Here is a 13,273-nt window from a genome sequence, read left to right as displayed (position 1 = left end):
GGACCGTGGCGGGGGGGCCCCCGCGCGTTGGGCAGGGGGGCGGGGGGCGGCTCGTGCCCTGTCCCTGTGTTGTCGATGCAACCGCTGGCCGCGCCCCCCCCCCCCCCATCGGCCTCAGCGGCGCTATGGGAGCCAGGACCCCTCAGTTCCCCCAGCGCCGCGCCCAGCCCGGCCTCCAGCCCTGCGAGCCGCCTTCCGGGCGCCTCCCCGCCGGCCTGCACTCTGACCCGTAACGATATTGCCCCTTCCCCGTGTCTCCTCCGACTGCTAGATCCTCCTGCTGCGCCGCGCAGGGAGACCGTTCGCTTCGCAGACGGCTGGGGAAGCCAGGCTGCTGCAGCTCCTGAAAGAAAAATTCCCTCAGGCTTCGGCCATCCAAGTCCTGGATGTATCGGGTACGTAGAGTCGTGCAGGCGGGGTCTGGTTTGTGCTTTGCGAGGGGCTGCAAAGACAACTTCCAGCTGCGCCCAGCGTAGCTCAGCTCCCATGATCTGCTCCGGCCAACGTGTCGGCTTCCCCGATGGCGTCCATGTAGGGGCCATGAGTGTCCAGGTTCAAGGCTCAGCTGTGGGGTCTGACGTGCTTTTCCACAGCATTGAGAACAGGGATTTTTGTTTGCTGGGAACTGTCTTAGAAACTGCCGTAAACCCTCCTCTCCCTGTAGCTAGCCCGAAACTGCCATAAACCTCCTCCCCTGTACCTAGCCCGAAACTGCCATAAACCCTCCTCTCCCTGAACCTAGCCCCGAAACTACCATAAACCTCCTCTCCCCTGTACCTAGCCCCGAAACTGCCGTAAACCTCCTCTCCCTACCTAGCCGAAACTGCCATAAACCCTCCTCTCCCCTGAACCTAGCCCCGAAACTGCCATAAACCCTCCTCTCCCCTGTAGCTATCCCCAAAACTGCCGTAAACCCTCCTCTCCCCTGAACCTAGCCCCGAAACTGCCATAAACCCTCCTCTCCCCTGTACCTAGCCCCGAAACTGCCATAAACCCTCCTCTCCCCTGAACCTAGCCCCGAAACTGCCATAAACCCTCCTCCCCTGTACCTAGCCCCGAAAACTGCCATAAACCCTCCTCCCCTGAACCTAGCCCCGAAACTGCCATAAACCCTCCTCTCCCCTGTACCTAGCCCCGAAACTGCCATAAACCCTCCTCTCCCCTGTACCTAGCCCCCGAACTGCCATAAACCCTCCTCTCCCTGTAACCTAGCCCCGAAAACTGCCATAAACCCTCCTCTCCCCTGTACCTAGCCCCGAAACTGCCATAAACCCTCCTCTCCCTGTACCTAGCCCCGAAACTGCCATAAACCTCCTCTCCCTGTAGCTATCCCCAAAACTGCCGTAAACCCTCCCTCCCCTGTACCTAGCCCCGAACTGCCATAAACCCTCCTCTCCCCTGTAGCTATCCCCGAAACTGCCATAAACCCTCCTCTCCCCTGTAGCTATCCCCGAAACTGCCGTAAACCCTCCTCTCCCCTGTACCTAGCCCCGAAACTGCCGTAAACCCTCCTCTCCCCTGTACCTAGCCCCGAAACTGCCGTAAACCCTCCTCTCCCCTGTACCTATCCCCGAACTGCGTAAACCCTCCTCTCCCCTGTAGCTAGCCCCGAAACTGCCGTAAACCCTCCTCTCCCCTGTAGCTATCCCCGAAACTGCCGTAAACCCTCCTCTCCCCTGTAGCTATCCCCGAAACTGCCGTAAACCCTCCTCCCCTGTACCTATCCCCTCTAGGTAGTCTCCATCATGGTTTATAATATAGGCCTTGTCTACACTGACTTCCAAACATGACTGTCTTTGCCTCTGCTAGGTGCTAAGTTTAACATCATTGTCTAGTGTAGACGTACTCAGGATTTATCAGAGTTGAAAAATTCCTTGCCTCCCCACTGCTAGCAACCTGGGTAACAAATTGTTGATATTATTTATAGATAGCTGATAAATAAGGAGACACAATAGTTGCCCGTAGGAACTTAAATATCATGGAAGAATGATCTTGGGGTTAGAGTACAGGCGGCGAGACAGGGATCTAAGTCCAATTCCCAACTCTGTCACAGACCTATTTTGTGTCCTTGAGCAAGTCATGTCAGTTTCTGCCTCGGACTGTGTCTATACTGATGCTGGGAGGTTGGTGATTCCTAGCCTGGGTAGACAGACTCGGTCCTAGCTGTGCTTGAACTAGCATGGTAAAAACAGCAGTGTGGACGTTGTGGCATGGGCGACTGCTCGGCTAGCCACCTGAGCTCAGACCCAGGTGGTCAGGCGGGCTTGGCCTTCGAGTGGCTAGCCGTAACCACCAACCCGTCCACCTGCTGCATCAGAACACTTTCCTGCCAGAGCTTGGAATGAAACCCACGATTCCGTGGGTTTCACCATTCCTTTGTGTCAGTAAAGTGAACCCCACTGGCAACTGTCTCATCTCCCTCAAGTGCTGGTCCATGTAGAGGATGACAACCTACTATTGCTATCAGTACTCCGTAGCTCAGGTGGCAGAGTTCTGTGTGGTGGAGCTAAAGGTTCCAACTCTGCTGATAAACCACGTGGCTGTCAATATGATGGAATTCCTGTGGGTTTCTTTTTTTTTCAATTTGTTTTTCAAAACCAAGAAAATCCAGCCTCAGGTGTGTGTGTGTGTGTGAGGTGGGTGTAAATGCCAGAGTTAAGGTTGCCTGTGAAACCTTAATTCAGCCCCCTTGTGTGCTGCATTATGACCATAGTTTTTTTTCGCCCCCAGGACTCCTCCCTCATTAGTGCACAGGCTGGACATGCCCTGGCAATGAATCAGGATTATGTAGGGAAGGAGGCTATTGTCTGTAGGATCTCTGCCTCAATATTGCAGAAGTTAAGAAGGTATGTAGGGAATGAGGTAGGGACTGCAGGAAGAGAAGGAGGTCTCATGGATAGGTAGTGAATGCTGCCCTAGAATGTGCCTCTGCCACACAGTTTCTGTATGATGCTGAGGCGGTCACAAATGGCGTGTTTCTTGATATCCTACTTGAGACCTTATGGTCCAATTTTCCGATGTGCTGAGCACTCACAGCTGCAACTGAAGTCATGGGAGCTTGTGCTTAGAACATGTATGATGCTGTGTAATGCTAAAATACTTTCAAAAAGCCAGTCCTAAACATCTCAATTTGAGCACCCAAATTAGTGGAGTACTTTTGACCTTTTATCTCTCTCTGCTTCAGTTCCACTTCTTTAAAGAGAACTCCCTCATCTCTCAGGGGTGTTGTGAAAACAAATTCATTGTGTTTGTGTGGGTTTGAGTAGTGTGTAGTAAATAAGGCCTATGGCCACACACTGAATTACGAAGATAACAAAAGATATTGAATAGCTTTTCACACAGTGAGCAGTGCCCTTTCTCAGCACTGAGTGAGGCATGGGTTTTGTGGATGGAAAAAACAGAATGTGATCCTGTAATTAAAGACAGTATCACAATGTATATGCACAAAGGGGGTGAATTCAGGTTAAGAGGCAGTCTTCAATCTGGCATTTCCTAACTTTGAGAGCTTGACTTTGCAACCTTAATGTTCTTTTAACATGGTTTGTGTGTGTGTGTAACATTGCGTAGTCCAGTGATTCTCAATCTTTCCATACTCAGACCTCCACCCTAGGACCTCCCTCCCATCTAGCCAGGACCTCCCTTTGGTTTAGCAATAAGGGAAGTGAACTGATCAGCCTGACTTAATTGTATAAGCTTAATACTTCTCACAATTTATGGGTTTCTTTTTTTTTAAAAGAAAGACTTTACAGCTTTCAAACATGCAGCATATGCTAGTAATTTGGACAAGGAAATCTGTTTAAATGACCTTTTCTGCCAGTGTCCCTTAAATGATAATCAATCTGTATACTGCATACAATTGTAATGGACTAAGACAGCTGATATAATCAATGTAATTTTGTTTTAAAGGAGGCTGTGGAGCAATGTATGAAATTCATATGAATCTGAAGAATTTAAAGAAAAGAGACTGTCCAGCAACATCAGATGGTTAATCAGGTAAATAGTGTGGTGGGATCTGAAAGGGGCAATGATACTCCTTTGTTATAACCCTTGGTGGATTAATTCCACCTTTTGGAGTGTGGGAACTTTTCCTACAAAAACTAAATATTGCTGATGAAGTGGGGGGGATTATTTCAGGGTATGTCAAGGACAGTTTGCCATTACCTGGCCAGAATCACTGCCAAAGGTGTTCTCCTAGTTATAGCTAACAGTTTCAGGGCTTGGTACAACAGGGTGTGGAGATCCCACAACCCAATAATTTCAATGTGTGTAGAGCAGATTTAGGAGCTCAAGGATTAGGTGTTGAATGTTGACCTTCCCACATCATCAATAACAGATTTCTGAGGGGTTATCCTATGTGGGGAGAAACCACCTGATCAGGCTAGAAAAGCTAGAGGAGGCAAAGACCTGTTGATCATCTACCCCACCCTTTAGTACTGTAGATTCTTCCCTATGGGATTGTCCTCCAGTCTAGTTCAAAAATGACCCAAGTGATGTGGCTTTCCAGACTTCCCTTGGATGGGAGGGCATTACACAAATCCCATATCAGAACAAGTGTCCTGACAGTTTCCCTTTCTAAATTGCTCCCGTTTTATCTCCTTGCACCTCCCAAATGGTTCTGCTTTGCAAGGGTCTTATACACTACTATAGTCTCCTTGTACAATTATCATAGAATAGACTATCAGGGTTGGAAGGGAATTCCGGAGGTCAATCTAGTTCCAACCCCCTGCCAAAGCAGGACCATCCCCAACTAAATTACCCAGCCAGGACTTTGTCAAGCTTGACCTTAAAAACCTCAAAGGAAGGAGATTCCACCACCTCCCTAGGTAACCCATTCCAGTGCTTCACCACCCTCCTAGTGAAAAGTTTTTCCTAACATCCAACCTAAACCACCCCCACTGCAACTTGAGACCATTAGTCCTTGTTTTGTCATCTGCTACCATTGAGAACAGTCTAGCTCCATCCTCTTTGGAACCATCAGGGAGAAGGCAGCTGGAAATAAATTCCAACAAACCTGCTGGCACCCTAGCAAATAGATGGCTAGTGGTAAAGTTGGGGCTAAGGAGGATGTGGACCTTACCATACCAGCCCCACAACCCTCCTGATTTGTCCCATTAAAAAACTTAGATGTCTCAAAGTCTAAATGTTCATTAATAACTACAGTGCCCAATTATGTGATAAGGACACTATACATGGGACTGTTCCTTGTCCTGAAAAGCTTACAACTGAATGTAAGATGCTGAATACATTGAATTCAAAAGCTTAAATTGTAGACTTGTGTGGTATATGCAGAAAGATTTTAATTGATATAACCTTAAACTTGGATTTCATGTGTTCCACTTGAATTGGCCTAGGTTGATTGGAAAGAACATTCCTAGCACCATATCCTTTCCTCTGAGGGTTGCCTTGGTTTTCTTACAAAGGTATTTAGACCATGGTCCCCAAACTCTTTACCTCGCACCTCCCCTTACCCCTGTCTGTGCCCCTACCCTGCTAGAGTGGGGACGCGGACAGGAAGTAAGTGAGCCGAGGCAGGGGCTGAGGCCGGCAGCCTTGGCTCGGGGCCCCAGCTGCATCCCCAGAACGTTCCTCCGTGCCCCCTAGGGGACCTCTGATTTAGACTGACCTAATAACACTTTAAAGAGGCATAGGAAATGAAGTCTATAAGCATAGTTTTGTGCTATTCAGAATCCGGTTGAAATGAAAGCAGTTACTTTGAGGAAAAGAAAGGGGTAATTATTCTTTATAAAACTCCTACCTGATGCATGTACTTCCTACAACTCTCATTTCCTTAACTTGAAGCAACTTCTTCCAAGTAACTCAGTTTCTGAAATCTGATTTAGTGCCATTTCTTGTGAACTCTTGTCTGGCATCAGGGCTAGGACCGCTAGATAGACCACCAAAACACCACAAACCTGGTTTTAGCTGAAGTGATAACCTGGCAGTGAAAGGCTCTTTTGTCATTATCAATCCCCCTTTTCTGGAATGGGAGCAATGCAGAATAGCTGGAGGCTCCACATCTAATTGGCTAATTTATGGAGACCAAGCAAACTGGGTTAACTACTGTATGTGGTTGAGTTTTTGAGACATTCTTTAAGAGGAATTGCAAATGATTCACAATATACGGATCGTTCTAGCAGCCTGAGAGTTTTTCCCTCTTCCTCTTTAAGGAATAAAAACAAGATGGCTACATCAAGGAAGTTTTCATCTTAATCACGCTGTTATTTGTCCCATTCAGTTGCAAGTGAGGAAGTCTCTCCCCTCCTGCCAATACCAAGTAACAGTCCAGGTCCCAAAATCAGGGCTTGCGTAAGGAACAACTGCTGTTCTAAACATTATTTTTATAATGGTATTGTGGGCCATCGCCTCTACCACAGACTTCCGTTTTGTTGTGCTCAGTGAGTTGCTTTTGTGTAGCTTGTTCAAGACTTGTTTAATTTCTTATTTTAGGCACTAAGTGAAGAAATTAAAGCAATGCATGGACTACGGATATTCACATCTATTCCAAAGCACTGAAGATTAACCAGGCAGCATGGTTAGAAACCTGGGATGATATAGGAAACCTCTGGCGATGAGACAGAACAGGAAGCTTGTATTTTTGGATTATGGACTTGTTTATCTTTAATAATCAATATTTAATGGGTTAAAACAGGACATAAGTATTTCAAGAAGCTATTTAAAGAGATCCTATTTCATGTTTATTTAATTTTAATTTGTAGATTGATTTCTTATCCTTTCATAAAGTACCTGATGCCAAATCTTAGTTGTTACTTTATCAAAAAAACTAATCCCTGTAAGTCAAGGATGGAACTGGAATTCCATGGTTTGTGGACATGTGCAGACGGAAGTACTGGCTTCCAAGTATCTTTTCGTACTAACTCAGTGGAAAAAGGACCACAACCGTGGTGATTCTACGGAGAGATCACGAACCAAAAATAATCCATGTTTTTGACTGTTTACTTGACTAGTGTTCTGTTGTAGCTCAGAGGAAAATGTGGTAGTGAGGAACTATCTTACAAAGAAATTACTTCAGAGGCTGTAGAGTCCCCTATTTAATGTGCCTTTTCTCAGTCAATCATCTTACTTCAAACATGCTTTGTAAGAGAAGCTTGCAGGATAATCCTGAGCTGTCTGGCACAGCTACTGTATATGAAATTAAGACTGTTTCTTAATAAATGAAAGGCTTTAAGTTACATTACTTTCAGTGTAATGTCCTTGAAAGGATAAGGTGCTCAGGTTTCCTACTGGGCAAAACTCAAGGCATGATGCTCTGAGTCTGAATTATGAGGATCAGCTTCCTTCATGGCATCTGTGAAAGTGCTTGTTTTACTCAAACTCCTGTGAAGTGTCAATGTTTGTCTGTGATAAGGATCTGCTATTCAACTTTTAGTTGGGCATGTCTGTGCCTTAAGTTCAGGCTTTCTCATGGCAGATTTAATGTACCTCTGCCAGTTAATTGTTAGCTATTAAAATGAGAAATTAAGTTTATTAGGGTTTTATTGCATTAGAAGTAATTATTCATTCATTTTTTGGAGGCAGTGACTTTTCTGGTAAGTATATTGGTCAGTGACAGATGCTTGGTAAGCATGGAGAAATGGTAATTGTAGTTAGGTAAGCCAAATCCTAGCACCTTGATGTTTTTTTTTTTTTTTAAAATTAACAATCCATATGGTAAGTAGAACACTGACTAGAGGAGCACTAATTGCCCCTGCTTGCAGGATTTTAGAAGGTTGGAGGTCTAGCTTCTTCCTCTGCTAGGGCCACCTGTTATCAGGCAGGGAAGTTGAGGTGCAAAGTATTGCACCTACTGAAGATTTTCCTTACTATTTGTTTTGCAACTGCTGCAAGACATGCTGCTGGTTTAGTGGACATCAGTTACTGTTGTTTAAATGGCAAGAGATCTCAATTATTTCCTATCTACCAAGACTGAGGTGTTGCACTAAAACCTCTTTACTTAACTGATAGCATATTTGCAGGTGAGTGCTTCTTGAGTCATGAAACAAACATGACTAAATACATAATGTGTCTTGGGAATGTAAATTCTGAAATGCATAGATGTCTGTTTTAAGTAGCTATTTTAATCATCATACACACTTAAATATTTCTGTACTGCTTTAGTTTGGGAGTGGGTATAGGCATGCTGGCCCAGTAATATCTTCTCTTTTTTACTGGACCAACTTCTGTTAAAAATATTACCTCACCCAGCTTGTTTCTAATGAAATTTTAGGGTCTACCTGGATGATTACTGCAGTGCAGGGTGCTGTCTCGTAAAGCTTCATGGAAGTAGTTGTTGAGGAGAGCTGTAGCTAATAGCGAGTAACTGGAAATATCTCATTAGTTACTGATGCAACGAACTTGTTTTATAGAGGCTGTGAGGCTTTTTTTTCTATGTAACTTTCATCAGAACTCTGGTGCCCATATATCTATTGTTGCAGTCATTACATTTTGTTTGAAGAGCCTGAGGTAGGCCTAACTCAGCCACCTCATGCAACAATTTTGAAAAATATCCCCTCAAAACCACTTCTGTTCAACAATAGCAGAGGCTAAGAGCCTCTACAGTGATACAGTTCAGCTCTTCTGCAGCAGCTTCAGTTTATACAAGGGAAATAAGTTTTCCACGTAGTAAATATCAACTGAATACTTTGCACACCTGTAGCACATTTCCTGGGAGGATAGATACTGCTTCAAAGTATTACCAACCCTCTATGATCACTTGACATATTTGGGAAACAGAAAAGATTAAGTTGCCCAATCTCATGCAGGAAGCATAGGGCAAAGCTAGGACTAGAACTCTGCTAAATCTTCTGCCTGTCCTTAAAATATGTTACTAGGAGCCAGAAGCAGATTTGATATGTCGGCTGTAGACAAACACAGTCCAAACAATTTAAATTAAGTAGGAGCAAATTGCCTGTAGATAGGGTCCTGGTTTTCCCACTCAGTGTTGCTGCAGTCAGAGGGGGAGTTAACTTCAATTGTAATTTCTATAGCTGCATTTTTATAGAATTTCCATTACCATTTCCTTAGATCTGTAACAAACCTTTTGAAAAATTTTACCCTTTCCTGAAAGTGACTTTTTTTTTTTTTTTTTTTTTTTTTTGGGAATAAAGCACGATCTGCTGTTTAAGGTGTTTCTGAAAGGTGCCTCACTTCTTCATATTACTAGAAAGGAGATGTAAACATAAGATATTAGTATGAAGTGTTCCATCAGCTTTCCAAAATGAACAGATATTGAATTCCCACTACACTTCCCTTCTCTGAACATTTAACTGTGGAGGTGACAGCTGCAAACAGAGGACATCATTGTTACAGTATAAGAAAGAGTAAGAAGCAATGACAAACACTATACAACACTATCACCACATTGCAGAGACTGACAATCATTTGTGCTGTGTTATAACTGGTATAAGTCTGTAGGTTAAAATCCCTAATAGTCCCAGTTTAAACCAGAAAATCATTTGAATACCACATGCTTTATTTCTTTGATTCAATTGAAGTTACAAAAGTAGATACAAAATATTTTGTAAAAAGTACAATAAATTTACCTAAAAGTAACCAAAAAAGCCCCAAGTAAAAACTTTTATTATAACTATTAATGTAAAAATACTATTAAAATTTTCATATTAAATTCACTAATGTTACTTTATGCAAACAGTGTTTTTTTTTTTTTTTTTTGCCATGGAGTAATGGTTAGTCAAGTTGAAGAAACATGCAGGAAACCACAAAAAGCAGAGCAGCAGTTACTGATTTGTAGTTAAAGTTTGTCCCTACACTGAAAGTAGCAAGAGGTCTAAATACTGTAACCAGTTTGATTCACAGCACACTCCCCTGCAATGCAAGTTAAGATAGCCATCAACATTGTCTGAACAACTTTTCTCCCTACTTGAACCAGCTGCATGAAAGAAACTTGCACTCTAGTCCATCCTGAGAAGTGGGGTGTATTGATATAAATATACAAAGACCTTCAAAAGTCGTAAATCTAGTACAGGATTTCTCAAACACCATCACTTCTTCCTTTAACAGACAGAACAGCCTGCCCCTCTAAATGATTAATTTCCCTCCGAATTCTAAATTAACAAGTGCAATTCAGAAAAGTATCTAAAATCTGACCAGAGAAACCCATAGTTTTGTCAGGAGTTAGCTGAAGCAGATCACTGGACACTTGCTGAGTTTCAGTGAGATCTATCCACTAATCTGCCCCTCATTGCTGGAGTGATCAGGCCTGCCTTGGAAGAGGGCAGAGATTCGAGGAACAAAAATACAGCTTAAAGCTAACTAGAAAAGTTCTTTGCCTTAAAACAATGAAGCCTTACCTATCTTTCTCAATGATCACAGCAATGTTTCTTTATAATGGAAGAAAAGGTTGAGTAATCTCCTATACTGAAATCTATTCATGGCAAGGAAGTTTAGAACAGATACATAAGCACTTAAGGTAAAACCAAATTATCAAAAAAGTTGCATTGTGCAAGGCCAGGGAAAAAGCTTGCTCATTACAGATGCCAAGCAAAACCACCTAGTTTTATTCACAGTCCTATTATCAGGTTTTAAATATGAGCAAGCTTGCATAAAAACACATTGCCAGGCTAACCCTAGACAGTGTGGTTGTAAACTAAGTTTAATTTGTACAATTTTGACAAACACTGTAAAACTTACGTAGCTACCTGTCCTGTCCATTTGGGGTTGGTGATGCAGAATGATTTCAAAACAAGCTTTTAGCTTGTCCTTCCCTTACACCTGTAAAGGCCAGATTCTGCAGTGTGCTGCATGCTGTCCATTCTCATTAACTTCAATCCGAGCTCACTGGACCCTAGGTAAACCAAGCCTGAATGTTTTTTAAATTTGACTGATTCTAAAAAAAACAACAAACAAAAGGGACCAGCAGATTAAAAAGTGAATTCCTTCAAAGCCCCGTGCCATTTCAACCACTGAAGTCCCATCAGCTGCTATAAAACATTCCTGCATTTGGACAAAGCATCTGTCTTGCTATTCAGACCCAGAATGACTTGTGCAGCACTGGTAGTTAGAAAAAGACTTTTCAACTTATAAACTGAGGTCAGTTTGAAATCACAGCCAAAGTGTATAGGAGACAATACAATTTTACTTTTGTCCCCTACCCCATGTCAACACTTCAAAGTTAACGACTACTGTACTTTTCAGAAGTTAATTATGATGTTTTCAAAGCGAGCATTCCTTTGTTCAGCATGTTTTGTTCTTAGTCAGCAGTGCTTGGTCAATGCATGTGCAGTGTGAGAGCAGATAATAACAGCTAAGCAAGAATACAAAGTGTGAAAAATACTGATAGAACATAGCTTTGGCAATGTTGTACTTTATGGTGTTGGCCTGTTCACTCAGGGACTCAACGATAGATGATAAACAAATCAGCTGAAATGTGGCAAAAACGGCTTCATCTTGGGAACAGGCTATATATGTATTTTACAGAGATAATTCAATGGGTCACTGGAGTTATAAAGTTTGGATTTTAGACATTGAGATTGAAAATAAAGTCATCTTGTAAAAAAGCTCTATACTTTTGAAATCTTCCAGTACAGACTAGTTGCTTTGACATGTAGGCTGAACAGTGGTATGGGTAAGCAAAAGCTGTACGGAAAGAAATCATCTATCACGCTCTTCTGTGTGGTTCCACTAGGGGCAGAGGGGCCAGCAGAGGCAGAAGTGGCACAGGATCCATATGTATGCAGGATTTCAACCCCACAGATCCCTAGGCAGTCACGTGGGACTCTCCCGGACCAGTAGGCAGAGTGCCATGACTGATTGTCCATTCAGGAGCTTCACAATCCCTGAGAATGGGGAGAATTACACAGCGTGCACTGGATTTACTGGTGCTTTAAGCACCATTAATTTTACACATCACTGAACTGCAGTTCACAGGTAACAGGCCTGCAAAGAGAAAAGAAAGTGGCTGTGCAAAAGAGCAAAGGTGGTGAGGTGTGGCAGGGGGAAATGGACCATCCCCCATGGTGCTGACTTTCCCCTTTGCACAGCTCCAGCCCAGCTTTTTCTGGTGTTTCTCCCATGCACCATGTAGTCAGCTGGGCAGAAGAAGCATAGGAGACTAGATTATTAAAAAGAAAAACGCTGGATGCCCCCTACACCAGCAAGGGAAATTAAAAGCCAAAGCTACCTGAAAAGAAATATCGAGGTTTCAACACAAAATTCCACCTATTATGGGTGGAACATGTCACCTGTCCCAGCTAGGACCCCTTCGTCTCCGAATTGCAAAGTCTGCACTACAAGTTAACTTGGTTTCTAAGAGACTGGTATTTAATCATGTAAATCAATACTGTATTAAAACAAAATGTCTCCAAGCTCTTGAGACCTGTCAGCCACAAGTAACATCAAAACAACAGGATGAAAAGAACTCAGGATCAGGCCTTCAGAATGGAATGTTTTCTGTTTTTTAAACAAAACACCGTTAATGATACTCATGATGTCTCATAGTCCAGCAAAGGAACTAGGTCTCTGCAGCTCAGATTTTTCACAATCAGATGGTGCTGGTAATAGTGTCTTAATTTGTCAAAATACAGTAATAACTCAGTTAGTTAATGGTGACACTTATTTTACAAAAAGAACCCTCTGCAGTTCACACTGGGGTACATGCAGAATGGTTCTCTTCTAATGAAGCTTTCACACTTACGTTTTTCATCTGGTTTTTTTAAGATGGGTTCTATTTTGCTTTATCTTAGTCACTTTTTGGATCATAACTTCATGTCCATGCAACTCATGGCTAGTTACTATTTTACTTAAGGCTCTAAGGCAAATTCAAAGTGCATCTAGATACAAACTTAAAACAAACTACTAAAAAAAATAAAATAAAAGCATTCATAAGAAATACACTGGTAGTTTTTCCTCCTATTTTTGATCCAGCATTAAAAAAAAAAAATTTTGAAAGTCACTCAATGAGTTTCAGTGAATTAAGTACCTTTTTCCTTTTTTAAAAACACAAAGACACACATCAATTTGAAATGGTGTACACAAACAAAAATCCACAGACGTAATCAACTGTTTAGATTTTTTTAAAAAGGGAAGCACAGGGCACACACACACACACACACACACGTGTTGTGTGTGTGTATATATGTGCAATTCAAAGTCATAACCAACTGAATACCAGATTGTTTTTAAATTGCTTTGGTTGCTGAAGCTACATATACCAACCCTCTACCCTAGTAACAGCCTAGTTCTAAGAGATAAAAATGCGGAGTGTTTTAAGTGTAAATTGCATCCATCATAAAATTTGCAAAATAGTTCTATTTTCTAC

General features: G+C 42.7%; 1 protein-coding gene across 1 annotated transcript in view; it reads left to right on the top strand.

Moving 5' to 3' along the window:
* Window positions 1-6,933, top strand: part of BOLA3 (bolA family member 3) — a 12,469-nt gene extending 5,536 nt beyond the window's left edge. The window contains 4 exon segments of the mRNA XM_043503201.1: window positions 272-395; window positions 3,907-3,955; window positions 3,957-3,993; window positions 6,448-6,933. Of these exon segments, the coding sequence (XP_043359136.1) occupies window positions 272-395; window positions 3,907-3,955; window positions 3,957-3,993; window positions 6,448-6,513 (276 nt within the window). The 3' untranslated portion in view covers window positions 6,514-6,933.
* Window positions 6,934-13,273: the final 6,340 nt, after the last annotated feature.

This window comes from Dermochelys coriacea, chromosome 26 (genome assembly GCF_009764565.3).
Source record: "Dermochelys coriacea isolate rDerCor1 chromosome 26, rDerCor1.pri.v4, whole genome shotgun sequence".
NCBI classification, from domain to species: domain Eukaryota; kingdom Metazoa; phylum Chordata; order Testudines; family Dermochelyidae; genus Dermochelys; species Dermochelys coriacea.
Note: the sequence above shows the minus strand (reverse complement) of the source record. Positions and strands in the feature narration are given on the sequence as shown.